At 35.7% G+C, this 21,041-nt stretch overlaps 1 protein-coding gene across 1 annotated transcript; it reads left to right on the plus strand.

Moving 5' to 3' along the window:
• The first annotated feature begins 8,320 nt into the window (after nucleotides 1-8,320).
• On the plus strand, nucleotides 8,321-9,881 carry LOC136343236 (homeobox protein Hox-A3-like). The gene is made up of 3 exons (XM_066289823.1): nucleotides 8,321-8,533; nucleotides 9,033-9,452; nucleotides 9,702-9,881. Exons 1-3 carry the CDS (start codon nucleotides 8,321-8,323, stop codon nucleotides 9,879-9,881), a joined length of 813 nt encoding a protein of 270 aa, XP_066145920.1.
• The last annotated feature ends 11,160 nt before the right edge of the window (nucleotides 9,882-21,041 follow it).

Genomic DNA, 21,041 nt, shown 5'->3' on the forward strand with positions numbered 1-21,041 from the left:
CAATTTTAAAGTCGATGACATCATATAAAAATACCTTTTGATAATTGCAGATCTTCTGTTAATTGCCAAATACTTAGAAGAGTACGACATGTCTTGATAGTTTGAGAATTCTCATTTAGGGCTAAGGTGACATTTTTCACAGACTCAAAATTTTCTACGTAAAATAAGGCAGCTGCGATCTAAGTGCCCTACCGTGTGGCAACTGATTCTGGGAATAAAGTCAAATTCGGAAACATTTAATTATGTAGAGACACTCTGCTAGAGGCTTTTAAAAATATTTTTTTGACCAAACTTATAATAAGTTGATTAATTTTATCAAAACGATCTCTAACAAACTCACATATTCGATGTAATGTATGCGCCAAAGAAGTGATAGGTAACATGTTTGGATGATGTGTTTTTGAGATTTTCCCAGATCTAAGCATATACGCTGCAGCATCCGATATGTAGAGAAGTACTCTAAATCTATGTTGGGGTCCGGAGAGCACATCGTTAGGGACTTTAAGTTATTGGTTTTTGTTGTAATTTATTTCGTTAAGTTATTTGTACTTTCACCCCTTAAGTTACGCCCATGTACCTCGATACTTATTCTAAGAATACCATCTGGGTGCCAGACCACGGTGCCCATCAGGCCAGAATCAAGAGTGCTTTATGGCTGGGAAATATGTTACTAGTCAAAAGAAGCTTTCTCAGTGAAACTATTGCCGCGATCTGCAGTTCGATGGATCTACAATATTTCCAGAAAAGCGACTCTTATGGATATTCGCCAGATGGCCGCGATTTACGACATCCAGCGTGGCCACAGCCTGTAGGGGCTTTTCCGACATTTTTCCGAAATTTGTTGGCTTTTAGATAACTAGGGCTGAGCAAACTTGTTCATTTAGATATAGAAAACCCATCGTAACATTTGTAGTATAGCGGCCTTTCCTGTCTGTTTTTTCATCCTCACTCCACACACATTTGTCAGCAACTGCAGTTTTGATTTTACTTAAAAACTTACCATAAATGCTATCAATGTTTTTTTTTTCGCAGAATTGATTCACAGGAAACTGTTCTATTTGTATATTTTCCATAATTTTTTTTAGAATAGGATTTTCAATTTATATAAAGGAACGTTTGTAGTTGAGAAAGCTTCGTATAAATCCTCATTAAAATTGGAGTTGTCGTCATTTATTTGCTTCTAATGATACTCAGATTCGACATGTTGCTTTAATGAACATTTTTTATGACACCAAAACGATTTTTTATATATTGCTCGGAACACTTCACCGTTACCAACTAGATGAAATGTATTTGGACGTTAGTTTATCCAAGTTGACACTAAATTTTCCCCTGCAAAACTCATTTGAACAAGAAAATTGAATGTTTACCATAAACAGTATAAATTTATTTATGATGTAGAAGTCGGGTGGCCGAAGTGGGGTATCAACATTTTTATTTACTAGAAATATTTCAAATAAACCCACTTAAATTCGAATAGCAATTTAACATTCCTAACTCCTAATAATGTCTTATTAAATTCCTACTTGGATTTATATATGTTTATTAGCAATTTTTAAGTAAACGAACATTTTGGTAAGTTATTGTTCCGTTGAGTTGTTTGCCAACCAAATCCTTATCACTCAATAATTCCTGTCCCTAGTTATAGGGAGCTTTCCAGGATAAAGAAGAACTTTATAGAGCATCAAAACACCTTCATTTCTTTGATAGCTGATAAGCCGGAAGACTTGTTAGTCAAACAGCAATTTTCATCGAATTTTTGGTAGCAGTTCCTCCGAATCGAGGCGAAATTTTACAAACTCTTTGAGTTGCCTTTGGAGTAAAGTGGCGCTCTGGACACTTCGCTCCAAGCTTCGGCCCTTCGTCTGTCACGACTATCAGGAATTTAGTTTTGGGAAAAAAATAGTGTTGCCAAAGATTCAACTGCCTGTGTTTAACCCCAGAATACTGGACAATTTTAAACCTACGTTATTATTGGAGTGTCGTAAATTTTACGAATTAAAAAAAAACACTACATTTAGCAAAAAACTTTTTACAAAAACATTTACAAAAGAATTGCAAAATATTATGTGTTTTCATAGAGTTGTAAAACTGGTTTTACAGAACCACACTTTCACACTTTAGAACCGAAAATACATATATTTTCGTGACGTTCACCATATACCACTTCCGTGCACTGATTACGGTATTTAGCGGTCACATATATTTTATTACTGGAGCAGTGGAAACAAATTTTTCGTTTCTTATTTTGACATTCGGGTGTTCCATTTTCCGCAGAAATGTCTTGAACATCGTTAATATCTTGCCGAACATTAAGATGCAAAATTTTGATGTTTAGTCTCACTTTCAGCCATGTTTCCGTAAGACAACGACTTAGTTCAATCGTAGGCTGAAATCTACTCAAAGGTTTTTTGTTTAGTTTAACTAAATTTGAACAATATATTATGTATAAATTTATGCTTGCAATATTTATCATGTCATAAAATATGACCATCGACCACCTTCGAGGTTTGCGACCAGAATGCATATTAGAACACATTTGGTCCAACGTGTCTATACCACTTTTTGTTTTATTATAATTGCAGATTTTCCTATAGACGATAGTTCAGCCCCTTCATGAAGAGTGGATAAAAGCAAAATAATTTTGTTCTTTTTTGGTATATACGATACCATCTTTTTCATCGGATCGTGACCAAACCTGTACGTATTAGGATTTCTATCTGTAACCTCTAACATTTCCTGGAATTGGAAATTTATCTTTTGTTTTTTCGGAAAGTCCCTATTACAGTGAGTTTATATGGATCTTTCAGTAACTCGTCAGTCAAACTTATCGACGTAAATCAATCATCCGTGGTAATGTTCCTATTACTAACATAAACAAATTTAGTACGCTCTTCTATAAAGCACGCAGCCAATGGCAATCCATTTGTTTTCGTGAATTTTCCTAAATAGGGACTGGAATCTAACACATATTTTGGAGAAAAATCACACACCATAAATTTTGATTCTATACTTGCACGGCTTAGTCGGAACATACAGTAATGGTCATAATAATAGCAACTTTTAAAAAATTTAAATTAAATGTATCTATTCGGCTAAACACAATATACGTTTTTATATTATTTATCTTCCACAACCGTTGATGTTTAAAATGCTTCCAAATGAAATATCAACAAATGCTATAAGAAGCTACCAAAACATATTTTTTCAATACCGGACAAAAATATAGCAACTCTTGGAATTTTAAAATTTCACTTGATTTACAGACTCGTGTGTTTAAAAACGTTTTATATTCTAAATTAAATCGACGATTTTCATTAAGGGTCGAGGTAAAACAGTCTCATTAAAGATCAGGAAAATTATCATTGAGCGGTATAAAAGTGGCGAACGGCAAAGTCAAATTGTAAAGAGTTTGGGTGTGCATAAGTCAATTGTATCTCGAATTATTTACAAATTCAGACAAACAGGAACTGAAGCAGCTGTAAAAAATTCAGGACGCACAAGGAAAACTACAAAAAGAACTGATAAATGGATAATTCGAATGTCTGAAAAAAATCCATTTCTATCATCCACATTTAGAGGAAACGGGCCTAGCTCATATCGGTTCCAAGACCATAAGAAGAAGATTAGTGGAAAATGGATTATTTGGTAGGCGACCAACAAAAAAACCATTGCTGTCTAAGAAGAACGTGAAAGCCCGACTTCAGTTTGCACAGAATTACCAACATTGGACATTTGAACGGTGGAAATTGGTAGTTTTCAGCGATGAATCCAAATTTAACTTATTTAAAAGTGATGGCTCATCATACGTTAGACGACCCAAAGGCGCAAGGTTGCAAAAAAAGTTTGTTTTACCAACCGTAAAACATGGAGGAGGTTCGATTATGGTTTGGGGTTGTTTCTCTGATTTTGGTATGAGTCCGCTTCACAAAATAGAAGGTCGCATCGATCGGTTCACGTACCGAGATATCCTCAGGAATCATTTACAATCATATCTTGAAGAAATCATGCCACTAAGAAGCATTTTCCAACAAGATAATGACCCCAAACATAAATCGAGATTTGTCTCAAAATGGTTTAGAGAGGAAAGGATAGAACTTCTTGCTTGGCAATCGCAATCTCCCGATCTCAACCCTATAGAAAATTTGTGAGAATATGTGGATAATAAAATTCGGAATAATACATATTCCAATTTACAGGACTTATTTCAGGCACTTCAAGAAGCCTGGAAGTGTATTGATAACAATTACATCAACAATTTAATAAATTCTGTGCCACGAAGATGTGCAGAAGTTATTCAGCAGCGAGGGTATTATACAAAATATTAATTATTGAACAATTCTTTTGTAATTTCTTGAAGCTTTATTACTCTTTATAATTATTTTGGAAAACTTGCTACATTTTTGTCCAGGTCGTAATGAATATATTTTTTTTATTTTTGTATACAAATTATTATTGTTTTATTGTTTTATACTTCTGTCATCGACAGTCATTGAAGAATCATATTTTCAAAACCTATTTTGAATTTAGGCCGTCAAATCTAAATTATTTGAAATTTTACAAAGTTGCTATAATTTTGACCACTACTGTAGATCTTAAACGGACAACGTTGGCGAATCCAACTAGCTGCTCGTTAATAATTAGGTGAAAAGAAGATTTGTACGAGTTTCTAAACGTTTCAATGAATATATCCTATATCTCACGAACGGGTGCATATGAATTAACTTATTTCCTTTCTAGTCTAGTTTCTTTTGTCATCAAATCTAAGACAATTTATTAGGAATGAAAAACGCTCAACCGCTCGTGCAAGCTCTGTAAAATATACCTGATATTTTGGAATCAAACAAGTACTTTGGAGATAAATGATTATCTTTGTGAGCTGGAGACTTTAACAAAATTACAAGAAGAGCTTTTATTTAAATTTTTGTCGTTTGCGATACGTTAGCATAGCTCTCATATTTTTCTATGTGTCTGGCAATTTCGCTAGCTGTGTTGTGTGTGTATAAGTGTGGTATATAATATTTAATTTGAAAAGAAGTGTAAGAAAAATTCATTCAAAGTTGAAAATTTTTAACATCTCCTTTAGAACTGGGTAAAAGATGAATAAAGTTTCTTGCTTCAGTTTTTCCACGCCTCGCAGGCATTTTCGCTGACCATTTGTGACTATTTTTTCCTTTCAAACATTTGGTCTTGGGTTTCGTTATATTACAAGGTGAAAACAGATTATTTTCCGTATTCTTCTTCGATTGATTACTTTCTGCAGATGGGCAATATTGGGAAAAATTGGACTGACCTAGTTCAGTTGGAAATCCTCGTATATCAATATCGTTGCTACTAGACTCTTCTGATCATTGTTGTTTGGCAGTTGAAGTTGAAGATTTTTCAAATAGATTAGACTGATCGGCGTTGGTCGGAGATTGCGGTATAAAAAAGTCCTTATCTAAATTTTCCTATTCGTATTCTACATTATCCTCCTTCCAATCCCTTCCACAGTCTTCGAAAGGATCAGCTTCACATTCTTCACCGTTCATTATACGGTGTATTTCTGCTTCAAGCAGGCATCTATAAGTGCGATTGTTTTAATGAGTGATTTGATAAATTTAATGAGTTGCCAATAAAGTGTTAATGAGTTAATATCGCGTAAACTAACGAATTTGTAGGACTTTTTCAGCTCATTAAAATCATGCAAACTGATATAGTTATTGACGTCACAACACAGATGATTCAAACCACCACTGTCGTTTAAAAAAAGTTCGATTAGATCGCCCAAACACATCTTCCAATTAACTACGACGATAGGTGCGTTTATCCAGAATTACCGTGATATTCGTCAAGAATTTGGAAATTTCAAATAAAGTACTAGAAGTACACTTAATTCACTTAAATTAACTTGATAAATTTGGTATCATTTAAGATTTAAAAAACCATACACTTCTGGAAGAAAAAACTACTTATAATCACATCATATTATCGTCAAACTAATTCATTTCGCTCTTTTTTTCTTAATGAACCAAGTCCAAAATCAGTTAACAGTTCGTTATTGAGATGGTTCAAGCGTTATATAGGGACAAATCAGAAACTTGATTATATCAATAAACGTCCCGTATAAGTCTCAATTTGGCATAACAGCAAGATGAGCGCGTTTCGCTTTCTGGTTCATATTGTGGCGAATGATAATGACTATCGAAGTTTCAAAAAGTCAAACAACTTCAAACGGAGGATTTGATATTATTTCTTGCATTTAAATCAAACAGGAGGATTTCAAAAAAGGTGATTTTTGCATGTCAAGAAATGTGATACTGTGGAAAAATTAATGTGTAATTCAAACTCTGTGTCATACGGGAGTGAATTTCAGAAGAACCAGTGAAAACTGAAAAAAAAATTGCAGAAATGTGCTCTCGTTCCACATGCAATTCTAGTTGTAATCACCGAAAGATTCCTTAAACATGACGTGTAAAACCCATAATTCACCATAATTTCAGTAAGTTTGACCATAAAAGGTTCCAATTGGGATGATTTATTGGTCACATTCAAGCCAGCCGTCAGGAATTTTATGTGCGTCATAGTTTTCTTATTTTACGTCGTACCATATTTTATTCAACAATGCTTTTTTATTTTTCAAAATTATGTTTCTGTTTAAAAATAGTAAAAGAGGGGCATAAAGCGAAGAAAAAATAATATTAAGAAGGAATCGAAATTACCGCAGAAAAAATGTAAATTTAAAAATTATGTGGATTGTCGTTCGAAAAGATAAAACTTTGGAATTTAGTTTTTAAGAAAAATCTTATACCTACACTCGGCCAAATATACCTCGGACTGAAACCATAGTTCGATCGGCAACAATTAAGTGCTTTCCCGAAAAACCATTAACTGGTCGTTAATGGTTCATGAGGTAATATGACGTTGTGTTATATATAAACAACCTAAGTCATCCTTAATAAAAACAATGTGCGTAGGCGGAATTATTGAGAGCTGTATTAAGGGCAGAGTAGAGAAATTTCAATTGATTAATTGATTTGAGAAGAATTCAGCGAAGCTGAAATTATTATTTGGTAAAGAGTTTCGATGAGTTCACGAAGCTTTTCGATTACTATTATTGGTTTAGCGCAATAAGTTATGTTGTCTGACTTTTTCAAATACGGTTCTTCAATATCCAGATTATTATCAAAATGTAATACCCGGTTGGTCAGTTGTCAGTTAACAACTACTGGTTAAACGTCTTTTTTATATTAAGTATTAAAATTAAAAAGAAATCACAATTAAAATACTCAGTAAATTTTTTATACATAACAATTTTTAAACAAAATTTTTGTAAAGACCTCAGAACATTTTGTTTTTACGTATTTTATCTCTTTAACTTTTCGATTCTACAATTTTGATTTTTATTCGGTGGGTCCTATGCCCACTAGGCAATGAAACATTAATGAGCCATAGAGGAAAAAAATAACCAAAGTAAACTACATCCATAACTCTATCTCACTCCGCATTTTCTTCATAGATAATTCTTTATCTAAATCACAATTTTCTAGGAGCAATTACTTCTTTTTTTTTTATTAATGTGTTTGTAATTTTCATTTTAGCTGCCCCACAAGTCCACCAGAAGGGCAATTTTATGTAGAAAATTGATAGATTGTGTGGTATAAGTTCAACAGTTTGATAATTTCAATATGTTTATGGCGATTCTGATAGATCAATAGTTTCAAGGTAACCTTTAATTCGAATTAATCCCGTCAGTAATCGAAAAGAGAACAAAACGTGTGCGCCCATATTCGAGAAACTCAAGTTGATGATCGCGCACAAAGACGAAACGTAGAGTGACATTTTATATTATTGAAATTTTAAATAAGCAGAGTAATTATTTATAGTTACGTAACTGATAAAATCAAACTCCATCCCACTCTGCATCTCTTAATTTTTGAGATACCGAGCAGTTTCTCAAAAATGGGATGTTATTTACAATTCGGATAAGTGCTATCCACTATGCAAATAACCAATTTCTCATTCTTATCGTATTTTCTATTTCCGTAACTGGTCCCAAAGATATTTCAGATACAATAGAACACGATTCCTTGATCGAAAACCAGTTGGCGATTGTGCAGGTAAATTTTGAGAATATTTTCGAACCTGATTGGTCACCCACAAATTGCTTGTGATAAAACCCATTAAAATAAATACCTTGGACGAACCCAAAATCGCCATTAGAGCATTAGTCGTAGGACTTATCTCAGTGGTGAGTCGTCCTTTGGTGCGTGCGTGCTTCTGTTGGAAGTCTTTGTGGAAGTCCAACTAATTTTCCTTCGTGAGCAAAGGTGATTGGAGCATGAATCAAGAGCATGATAGAATCGAAGAGCCAATCGTGATCCCAGAGACACTCGCTGATCCCATGAGCTCAAATGAGTCTTTTTCGTCATTTGAATCTTACGGCAATTTTAAGGGTTACAATGTCCCGGATGTAAATATATACAAAGAAGACGTGTTTACAGTTCAAATGCAGCAAGATTCTTATGTATCGCACGATAATCAGAGTATGATGGTAAGCATGATGTTTAATTAGCATATATGAGCATGCGCTCAGCAGACGCTCTATGTTATTACTCTCGTCTGTGAGATCACGGATTTGAAATTTACTTCACTTAAATTGTTAATAAATTGATATATTAATTTAAAAAAATTGCAATAAGTTTTAAATAAATGTTAACGTAGATTAGATAGAATTATCTTCTCATGAACTATTTTCAAAACTATGAGTAATCACCTTCTGATAGATTTACCCTGCAAATAGCCGACCCATAACTGCCGGCAAGCCTTTATTCCTTAAAAATTGCGTCTTGGAAAAGTTGTATAAACTAGTTATTACAATGATTCAAAACGAAACAATCTCATTAAGCCCGGAACTTTGACACGTGCAGGTTGTTGAGTTTTGCGAAAAGCTACGTCTCACTTACTTATCATTACGCATGCTCATAAAAATTGTTTACGTTTTTATTATTTATTCGTAAATGTTTATTTTAAAATTCAGGTTCTTCTTTCAGAACAACAATGACCTCAATCCGAATCCGTCGCTTTCTTCTTACTCATTCGAAGAAAACTGGTACCAAGTCGCTCCAAATCAGATCGTAGATGTAACCCCAATGAACGTTTGCCCGAAGGAAGCAGCGCAGAAAAACAAAATTAACACCACAATAGCGAAACGATCAAGAACGCAGTACACGTCTTTTCAATTAATGGCCCTGGAAAAAGAGTTTCAGAAGGGAAAGTACCTTTGCAGAGCCAAAAGGATCCAGTTATCTCAAGAATTAAACTTAACAGAGAAACAAATCAAAGTCTGGTTTCAAAACCGTAGAATGAAGTTTAAGGGCAGCAGGCTCAGAACGCCTCAAAAATCGAATTCCTTTCAGTTAATTTCCTCGCCAAAAATTAGCCCAGAACCGGAGTTTAGAGGTCGCCGTTGGGTACTCTAATGTTCCTCTGATTAAGGAAGATCTTTCGATTCACTTAAATTCCCAACAACCTCGGGATCCGCATTTCACACCCCCCACGGACAATGGGACATTCCATCGGTCTCTATCACACAACAAAACTATCATCACCAGTTTAACATGTACGGTAACAATTATGACCAGGTGTGTCTCCCGATTTCTTACTCTCTTCCTGTGGAATCTAACTTCGTACCACCGTATCAAAACTATGGCGGAATTCAGGACAACTTCCATCACAACAGACTGAATGACTACAACGTTGATGGAAGAGGTAATAACGTCAATCATCAGCCCCCAACATACGGGATGTTATCGCAGAACTTACAATGCGTTACTTGGAGTTCGAACGAATACGGATCTGATTATCCAGCAAAGCAGGGCACTGGATTGACACATTTGTAGATAAAGTAATTGACACTGCACATACATACAGTTACAGTCGGGATATAAATTATTCGTCCACCTAGAAATAATGTAAAATAATGGAATAAAATTCAAACCACTTAAATTTATTTGACTTTCATTACAAAAAAATATATCATTCGTATGCCAAATATAGTAATAAAATATTCAACATTAACAATAACTGTCAAAAATAAATGGGAAATCCTTCAAAACTGATGGGAGAAGAATTATTTGTCCACCAAACTATTTTTTAAAATATGTCAAAGTAGTATGAAACTAATAACGTGTGAGACATCCTTTCGATCTTATATTTTCTTTTAACATGTTAGGCTTCGATTCTACTAGTTTTCTAACGTAACTCGTTTCGATCTTTCGCCACTTCTCTTGGCATATTGCTTTTAACTGCTCTTTGTTTGAAATGTGTTGTTTTTTTACCCTTTCGTTTAGTTCCGACCGTAAATGCTCAATCAGGTTCATATCTGGGGATCGGGAAGGTGTTTCCAACACTCTTGGTACATTACATAAAATTCACTCTTTAACGACACGGGCTGTATGTTTTGGATCGTTATCTTGCTGATATGTGAATTCCTTTTTAAACCCCATTTTCTTCGTACTTAGTATTAGATTTCTTTTTAAAATGTCTATGTATACAAAGCGATCTATTATTCCATCAATAAAATTTAATTGTCCCACTCCATGCCACGACATACATCTCCGATTAGAACTGAACCTCCTCCGTGGTTCGCAGTCGGAATGAAATTTTTGGATTACTTGTTTCCCCTCACTTTCTATACATTAGCACCTTTTTGGATTTTCCAAACAGCTCAATTTTAGATTCGTCAGTAAATATAACGTTTTTCCAATAGTCGATATTTTTGTCCAAATGCCTTTGAGCAAACTCTAAATGTTTCGTCCTATTCTTTTCACTTACTAAAAGTTTTTCAGGCCAACTCGTGCCCGTATTCCTTTGTTCCTTAAAAATTTTCACATTGTCGTTTTATAGGAAACTTTGTGGTAATCACTGGCAACACTTTTCACTGTTTCAGTTGCAGTAGTGTGCGGATTTTCTTGAACTCTCCTTAATATCGCCCGTTTCTCTCGAAGTGTCAATATACTTTTCCTTCCCCTTCCAGACAAATCTTTTGTTGCACGAATTGTATTATATTTTTTTATGATGTATTTAATTGTAGACCGGCTTCTACTCACAATTTTCGCTATATCTCTTTGCGATTTTTGTTTCTTTATAATATTTAATAATCAAATTACACATGAACATCCTCTCCAGTTGGCTGCGGATGGCTTGAAACGTTGCCCTTTTCCTTTCTTTTTGCACTCGTGAATTGGTCACTTCATATTTAAAAACCAGTCAATTAAGTATTATTTTTCGTTTTTAATCAAAAGGTAAAAGAAACAATACACATTTTTTTCTGTTATTTCATTTCCTCGAGCAGAGATCATTTTCCTTACAAACGCAACGTTTTCGAAAAACAGGATATTAAAAATAAAGTTTTTTTGCAGTCAACGATATTTCAGGGCAATGGTTTAAGTTACAGAACTGAATTTTTTTACACAAATTATTGAGAAAATTTCCAACATAAAGATTTCGCTCTTATGTAATGCCCTAACATCTGGGCAATAAATAAAAGTGGAAAGAAAACAGAACTCACATCGCAACCTACCATGTCGTGCCGAACCATAGGTACCGCGTTAAGTACCATACATCTAGTTTATTTCCCTCCTGATTTATGAGATGTGAATCGTGAAACACATAAAGAGCAGCAGTAAATCAGGATGGAATATTCCTTATCGAGTCGCGCAAGTGGCCTAGGAAGTAGAGGGTGACAGCGATAAGGGGATGGTTCAAAAGCATTAAGGTGATGACTTTCCCAGAAATTCGTGAGAAATAAATGAAGACAGGGACCTGCATTTCGGGGGAAAAACACCACCCCTCTTGGAGCAGTCGGTAGAACGGTCACTCGTCTTATCGCATCAACAACCTCTGAACTCTCCCGATATAAAAGATAGAATAAAACTTCAACAACTTCTGACGTGTCTCGTTGCAAATCAAAGCCTGAATGCGGGCATTGTAGTCAATTATCGAATCACTAACCGAGTACTGCATGACAACTAGCTTTCATTGAACATAGTGTAGTACGTGTAGCAGCGGTTTTTTGTATCTTTTCAAACTTATGAATCTCCATTATCTCTTGACAATAGACCGTCTGGTCCTTCGATCTACTAATAAACCCCGTCAGCAAATTTGGGTTACTTCATGGATGCCTAGTGCAGTACTCACCACTGTTAAGAAGGAGCTCGGGAAGTCCTGACCTGAACACAAATTATCATTAATATTAGCTCATTTCGAGCGCTAACACAGTTCAATATTTTTTCATAAAAAATATGCCCAGTGGCGGCGGAAATGTTAAGTTTTATGTAAGAATTTTTACGTTTAGTTTCTACGCCAACTTTTTTTATGCAAAAAATACTAGAACCCATCGTCGTCGCCAATAGATTTGTCAAATACACAAGTCGTAATTGACACAAAGTAAAAATGTAATAATATGCAACAATTAGTGTGGTTCCTATTATTATTGTTATATTTGGCGGTGTTATAATAAACGTTATACAGAGTGTTCCTCGATCGATGTTATAAGAGATATAATAGAGTAAAAATTCGAGAATTTTCCTTTGAAATTAAATCCTTTTATTTAAGAAACGAATTTGAAGAGATATATCGTGACTTTTTGTTATGCATTGAAAAAGCCTTTCCGATGTCAGTAGCGCAAAATAATTTTTTTTCAGGTAAAGTACTTCGTTACTTTTATTAAAACCTCATTAGTCAAATTATATAATTTAAAACGTATTATTTTCCTTTATTCAATATAATTTCCACGATATTTTCTGCTCATTTTTTCGTTCGATATTGGAATTCCTCGAAGCTATTTCGCACGTTGCATTTTCTATGCTATGTGTTGATTTTCTATTTTTCTCCATCGATGGGTATTAGTTGAGAGTTTTTTTTCTTTAAGACAATCTGAAATTATATATTATATTTATTGGACATAGCTCATTTTTTAAATGAGTTCAATGAGCTTTTAGTTAATGTAGGCAGATTTAAAAAGAGGCTTACCTGGTTTACAAAATCTAAAAAAATTACTTCAAATTCATTTCGTGACAAGTAGAATTCAATCCCAGAATTTCAACAGAATGGAAATGTTTGTTGTCGTAAAGCAGCAGTAGTAGCCCTTTTATAAATGACCGCATTAGTTTTATTAAGTATCGATTTACCACTCGCACATCTTGCAATTGATGAATAAATTTATTCATATATACCTTTCTTTTTAAAACTACAACCACAGTAAAAAAATATATAAAATTGCCGTTCGAAGCCGAAAAGGTGAAAAAAATTGTAGTATCCGATAGTACAAGTTCTCAATATTCTTTAAAGTTTTTGAGATGCATTATCGTCCTTTTGGTCGTCAATTTTAGCTCTTCCGAAAGTAACCCTAACGGTTTTTAAGATTTTTTTAATGTTCAGTATACATTATATACAGTGTGTCTCTAAAAGGAGCGAAAAAATGATACCACAAATTCCTGAGTCTAAAATACACTGACTTTCAAAAAAACCGCAACCCTAAGAAGAACACATCGTACACGTTTGAAATTCTGGCATTACGTTGGGTCGGGTAATAGATAAAAACGATCAAAATACCAAAAGAAAATTATTGTGAATAAGTGAAAAAATTTAATAATAATTTAATAATGGATGGTATCTCCTCTTAAATTAATACATTCCTGTAAGCGACGTGGCATGCTTAAAATTAAGTTGTCAATATCTTCCTGTGGTATTGTATCCCAGGCAATCTGCACCTGCTCGCGGAGTTCATCTACGGTCTCTGGAGGGCGAGCTAAACGTTGAAGTCTCCGACCCATTATATCCCATACGTGCTCTATTGGGGACAAATCTGGAGACCGAGCTGGCCAAGGCAAAGTATCCAAATTTTCAGCTTCAAAATACCTCAAAGTATCGTTGGCTACATGTGGTCGCGCATTATCCTGTTGAAATGTGCTTCCAGGACGGTCGTGCATGTATGGTACAAGAACCGGTTCTAAGACACTATTAATGTACCTCTGAGCATTTAATCTATCATAAATGAAAACAAGAGGAGACCGACTACCATACTAGATGGCACCCCAAACCATGACACCTAGTGTTAAACCAGAATGGCGCCTTTCCAAAAAGTCCAAATTTAATCGCTCTCCTCTTCGCCTTCTAACACGTAACCGTCCATCAGATCGCCATAAACAAAATCGGCTCTCATCACTGAACACGATTCTTCTTTACTCATCCACCCATTGCACTCTCAGACGACACCACTCCAGTCGGTCCACCCAGTGGTTTCGTGATAATGGAAGCCGACGCATAGGACGATATGAATTTAGTCCAAAACTTCGAATTCTGCGATACATCGTACTAAGGGAGACCCTTCGATGTAGGGTTGCTACCCAGTTAGCACCAAGAGACGGAATTGTTTCAAACGGGGCGCCTGTCGCTGAACGACGAAGTCGCCGGTCTTCGCGTTGGTTCGTCATTCTTGGACGGTCACTACCACGATGACGATTTACTGACCCTTCGTTAAACCAATCTCTCCAAGCTCTTAGCACTGTTGATGCGTTTCGAACCAATCTACGTGCAATTTCGCGGAAAGGTAAACCTGCCTCATGCATACCAACAATTCTTCCCCTTTTAAAGGGAATTAACTGCCGATAAACTGCATTTTGGCGTACACGAGGCATTTTGTACTATTACACATTTAATATGGTACTAACAATAATACTTTTATCGCTATCCGCCTGTAAAAAAATTTGTAAAAAGAACGATCTTCACAGATAAAAAAGTAAAGAAAAACTTCAAATCGCATTAAAATACGAAATTGAAATTTTTATCATTTTTTTCTCTTTACAAGTCTGAAATTACACCAAAATTTCAAATACATACAATGCGTTCTTCTTGGTGTTGCGGTTTTTTTGAAAGTCAGTGTATGATGATCTAACTCAACTTACCTCAGTCCAAAAGTAAACGATTTCGGAGATACAGAGTGTCAAAAGTTCAATTTGGTTTCAGTTTTTCATAAATATATTTTTAATAACTGATGTATTATCACAATATATGGCTAGGGGTTTTTTGGGATGGAAAATTGAAATCTGCATTCATTTTCATTGTAAAATGTAGGGGGCGTCACCAGCGGTATGTTGTACACATTTAAAACGAAAAAAATCTTTTGAGCCACACTGTATTTTACTTCTATGTAAAATTTCTTATTCTCCATCGTCTTTTACCTAAAAAAGGTATACCTGGCAAGAGTTGATTTTAGCAACCGTTTGTAATATATCTGGATTTAAAAACTTCATTTCGTGTATGGCCAGGTCTAAATTGATTATAATAATTGAACACAATTTGAAGCGATAATTAACTTTATTTCTTAAACAAACTCACCATTGTATTTCATTGCCACAAGAGTAAAACCAAAAATTATAAAAACAAGTAAATATGTTGTTAATTTTATTCTCTAATAAAAACAGTCAAAAAAGATTTATCAACGAAAAGATAATTAATAATAAACGCTTTTAACAAATATTCAAAATGACCTCCATTTTCGTGTGTATAAAGATTAATACATCGTAAAAAATGTTTTTATTTATTTATTTTTTATTATTAATTATAGTGCCTCAACATCCAAGGTCATTGGTAATTGATACATCAGATATTTATACAATAATATTATTTGTTAATATCTTTTAGTTATTATCTACGCTAATCCAGAATATTAATCTTAGATAAGTCTGTAAATATCTATAGATTTTAGATAGTTTATAAATTCATGTTGTTTATCTGAGATGGTTAGGTTTTCTTGGAGATCATCACTAATATTTGGTATAGCTCTTCTAGTATTGAACTGAGGCTAGTCAATTAGAATGTGTCGAACCGTGAGGATTACATTATTGCAGTGGGTTTTTTCTTTCCATCAGATATCCATGGGTTACTTTCGTATATCCTATTCGGAATCTTCTGATTACAATGGTGTCCTTTCTGTTTATGCGTGAGATTTTGGGCATCAGGATAAGAGATTCAATTCGCGATAGTTCGGTTTTAGATGAACTGCAATAGTTTTGCCAGTTCTTTTTAATTATCTGTGTGAAAAAATTTCTAAGGTCCCGTGACCGCTGAAGTTGTACGACCGGAAGTATAAAGTTTAAGGCCTCCTTGGCAGCCAAATCAGCTTTTTCATTTCCAGGGATACCAATGTGGGACGGCGTCCAGACAAGGTGAATGCTGTTACCGTTGGAGACGAGGAGCTGGCATATATCATGAATTACCTGTACCAAGGGATGAGCGGAGTATGAATCTTTAATTAAATATATAGATACTTGAGAGTCCGTACAGATGGCAAATACTTTCTTGGTTCCTTGCAATGATTTGAAGGCCCTGTAAATAGCATACAGTTCTCCAATATGTATGCTACAATGACTGGGGAGAAGGAAGCTGAGTCGCACTCTGTTAGCGTCAGTGGCCACGCAACCCACTCCCTCGTCAGTCCTCGAAGCATCTGTATAGATGATAGTGTTTAGGCCAGGGGCTTCCTGAGTTCCTGCCTAACAGTAATGACTGCCTCACTAGGCACCCACAGAGGAATCCAAATACGCTGGCGAGGTTTCTTAGTTGATTCGAAGGACCAGACGGGCTACCGTCATAAAGTAATGGGGTTCCAAAGGTTCGAGAAATTATATAAACTCGGTTACACAAATTACCTTAAATTTAATGACAGACTAGTTGAATTACAGGGTGAGTTGTGACTAACTTATTAACAATAATGCCCGTGTGTGGAGTTTTATGGCAACGAGAGTTAGAAAAGTTTGTTGTTTTCGCGACGGGGTGAAAAACGGTTCTGGTCTTTGCTCCAAGAGGAGTTCGTGCCCCTTCCCGAAAAGACGCAGGTTCCCAAGTTTGGGTTCCCACGATTTCATGAGAAAGTCGCCACCTTGATGCTTTCACACCATTACCTTATCGCTAACACCCTCTGGTTCATGTTCACTTGCGAGTTTGTTGCTACATTTCATCCTAATTTACTGTTGCCCTTAATGTGTTTTGGCAATTTGCACTTCATAAATCAGGGTGAATGTGCACCAGATGAGAGATGATTAGCGCGATACCCATGGTTTGGCACCCAGTGGTATGTCGAGCTTTGGTTGCTGGTTTCTCTCTTTACCAGATTTATTACCCAGATGTTAGGGCAATACGTGGGAGCGATTTTTATGTTCGAGTTTTTCCAACAGATATTGTCCGGTTTAATTATGTTTATTTCCCGCCAGAAAGGTTGTATCATTAGAGAGGGGGGTACTTACTGCTTATTGAATTTATGAAGGGAGAGATGAAAATCTGGTAGATTTTTGGTCCAAGCTAGTGTCGTTGGAATACCAGGTCTACTGATATGAAATGAGCGCTATTTTGTGAAAATAAAACACCAATTTTAACAAGGAAAGAAAAAAAAAATTAATCAAAATATTGACCATTGCTTTTTACACATTTTGACCACCTTTTTGGCAATTTATGGATACCACGCCAATAGAAATGTGCCTCTTTGGTATCAAACCAATTAGACACCCAATTTTCTACTTCTTCGTAGGAATCGAAGTGCTGCTCAGCCAATGCGTGTCCCATCGATGAAAACAAATGGTAGTAGCCAAGGTAGGAGCCAAGTCTGGTGAATACGGCGGATGGGGTAGCAACTCCCAGCCAAGTGTTTTGATGGTATCCTGAAACGGTGTTGCTTTGTGTGCAGGTGCTTTGTCATGTAGCAAAATTACCTTCCCGTGTCTTCTGGCGCATTCTGATCGTTTTTCGATCAATTCATTGTTCAAATTAATCAATTGTTGTCGGTAGCGAACAGTATTAACGGTTTCACCAGGTTTAAAAAGCTCGTGGTGCACCACACCTTTCTGATCTCACCAAACACACAGCATTGCCTTCTTGCCGAATCGATCAGATTTTGCAGTCGATGTTGATGGTTGTCCCGAATCAACCGACGATTTTTTCCGTTTAGGATTTTGAAAATAAATCAATTTTTCATCTCCAGTAACAATTCGATGCAATACTGATTTTCTTTCGTACCTTTGAAGCAAAATTTCACAGGTGTTTTTACGGTTCTCCATCTGTCTTTCATTCAATTCATGCGGCACCCATTTTCCACACTTTTGAATCTTTCCTGTAGCTTTTAAACGATCAGAAATTGTTTGTTATGCAATATTTAACATTTATTCCATTTGCTTTTGACTTAAAGTGTCATCTTCATCCAATATTGATTGCAGTTCGGCGTCTTTAAACTTTTTTGATGGTCTGCCACGTTTTTCATTTTGCACATCAAAATTGTTATTTCTCAATCGTTGAAACCATCTTTTGCATGTTGCTTCTGATAAAGCATAATCATCGTACGCCTCGACAAACATTCGATGCGACTCTTCAGCACTTTTCTTGAAATGAAAGCAAAAAATTAATGCTTTCCGCAAATCATCATTTTGTGGTACAAAATTCGACATTTTTGGTACAATGAAATAATATATTGTTATTTGCTCAAGGACTTGATTTGTACTAAATATGTTTGTCAGTTTGCATACCAACCAAGCAAAAAAAAAATGTTTGTTTACAACAAATGCCCTATATCGAGACATTTATATCCTGTGGCTCACTTCATACCGGTATAACTGGTATATCTCTGGTTTACTGGTAAGAAGTTGATGTCCTTTAGTATGTCATCCAGTATATGACAAATAGATCGTGAAAGGTTACGGGAAGGTTCTGTCCGATTCAGTGTGCTGGCATCAAAGAGTTGTGAAACAGGGTTTCCTGAGTGTAAAGATTTTCGAGCAAAGTATGATAGAAGTAGTTGTTTCCTTCTAAGCGTAAGGGGGAGGTCATGTGCCTCAAAGTAGAGCGAATCTACAGGGCTGGATCTTAGAGCACCTATAGAAATTCTAATGGCAGTATTTTGAACTGAATTCAGCAATTTAAGAATAGTGTTACTCACAGATGAAGATATTATGCTGCCATAATCTATTTTCGATCGAATAAGTGCACGATATACTCTGAGTAACATTTCTTTATTGGATCCCCATTGTTGATGTGATAGTGTTTTAAATATGTACATGTATTTCAGGCAATTAGCTTTGGTCTGTTGGACATGTGTTTTCCAGGTCATTTTACTGTCAAGAGTAAGTCCAAGAAAAGTGCGATTCATCACTACTTCTAGTAGAGTAACGTGCATGAAGATTGAAGGTGTGTGTTTTTTCTTTTTCCGACTAAAAAGCATAACTTTAGTTTTCTGAATTGAGAAATTGAAGCCCGTGTATGTTTTGACCAAGTTTGCAGATCATTAACAGCATTTTGCACCAGCTTAAATGTGCTTGATATGTTTTTCCCCAAACAGTACAGGACGAGGTCAACAGCGTATAGAGAATATTTGACTGGTGGAATTATATAGTTACATATATCATTTATGGCTAGGTTAAACAGTGTTGGCCTGAGTTTTGCTCCTTGTGGGACTCCGTCATTCAATGTCAAGGAATTCGATGATTTCCCATTTACTGAGACCTTAGCTGTCCTTCCAGTTAGAAAGTTTTTTTATAAAGGCTAGGATATTTCCTATTACATTATACTCTTCCAATTTATGATAGATTACCGGTTTCCATACGATGTCAAAAGCAGCCTCTATGTCGAAGAAAACCATTACCATTTCTTGCTTACATGACAATGTGTTGGAAAAACTCCAGCATAAAGATTGCTCTCACGCATTGCCCTAACATCTGGGAAATAAATCTGGTAAAGAGAGAAACCAGAAACGAAAGCTCGACATACCACTGGGTGCCAAACCATGGGTACCGCGCTAATCACCTCTCATCTGGTACACATCCACCCTGATTTATGAAGTGCAAATTGCCCAAACTAAGGACAGCAATAAATTAGGATGAAATGTAGCAACAAACTCGCAAGTGGACATGAACTAGAGGGTCTTAGCGATAAGGTAATGGTGTGAAAGCATCAAGGTGGTGATTTTCTTATGAAATCGTGGGAAACCAAACTCGGGAACCTGCGTTTTTCGGGAAGGGGTACGAACCCTCTTGGAGGAGACGGAGTAGAACCTTTTTTCACCCCGTCGCGTCAACAGCAAACTTCTCTCGGTCTCGTTGCCATAGAACCCTAGACACGGGCATTATTGTTAATGAGTTAATCACAACTCACCCTGTAATTCAACTAGTCTGTGATTAAATTTAATATAATTTGTGTAACAGAGTTTATATAGCTTCTCGAAACTTTGGAACCCTATTACTTTATGACGGTAGCCCGTCTGGTCCTTCGACTCAACTACGAAACCTCGCCAGCGTATTTGGATTCCTCTGTGGGTGCCTAGTGAGGCAGTCACTACTGTTAGGCAGGAACTCAGGAAGCCCCTGGCCTAAACACAATGCATTAGATATTTCTGACTGAATGAGTATTAAATTGTCCATGGTGCTGCGTTGAGGTCTGAAGCCGAATTGATATGGATTTTAAATGTTATTGGTTTCAATATACCATAAAATTCTTCTGTTGATCATTTTCTCCATTAATTAGCACATTGTACAGGTAAGTGAAATCTGACGAAATGATTTTTCATTTGGTGGGGAGGTGTCGTTTTTTTTTTAAAGGTAAAATTATAGTTTCTTTCCATATGGATGGGAAGGAGTGTTTTAGTCCAGATTTTATTATATAATTCTACCAATTTGAATTGACACGATGTGGAAATATTTTTTAAAAAGACGAACTGGATATTGCCCGGGCCTGCAATGAAGTTTTTGCATGTTGATAAGGCTGCGGCCAGCTCTTGTTGCGTAAATTCTGAGTTCATTCTAGTCGAGTATGATAGTTCCTTAGGTTGCAGAGAAGGAGATTTATTGGGAGGAGAATTGTTTGTAGATTTTCTTTCAAAGTAATTTACCAGGACATTAGCTATAAACTGGCTGTCTGTGATAATTGAATCATTATGTTTCATTGAGTTTATTTTCTGATTAGTGTATTGTCCACGTATTCGATTGATTTTTGCCCATACTTGTGCTGGAGGTGTTTCC

Source organism: Euwallacea fornicatus, chromosome 14 (assembly GCF_040115645.1).
Source record: "Euwallacea fornicatus isolate EFF26 chromosome 14, ASM4011564v1, whole genome shotgun sequence".
Classification (NCBI taxonomy): domain Eukaryota; kingdom Metazoa; phylum Arthropoda; class Insecta; order Coleoptera; family Curculionidae; genus Euwallacea; species Euwallacea fornicatus.

Bases quoted from the DNA above. Each gene is read 5' to 3' on its own strand.
- LOC136343236 (XM_066289823.1), top strand. From the start codon at position 8,321: ATGAATCAAGAGCATGATAGAATCGAAGAGCCAATCGTGATCCCAGAG. The intron at 8,534-9,032 runs GTAAGCATGATG...TTCTTCTTTCAG, and splicing joins ACGATAATCAGAGTATGATG to AACAACAATGACCTCAATCC. The intron at 9,453-9,701 runs GTACTCTAATGT...GGCGGAATTCAG, and splicing joins AGTTTAGAGGTCGCCGTTGG to GACAACTTCCATCACAACAG.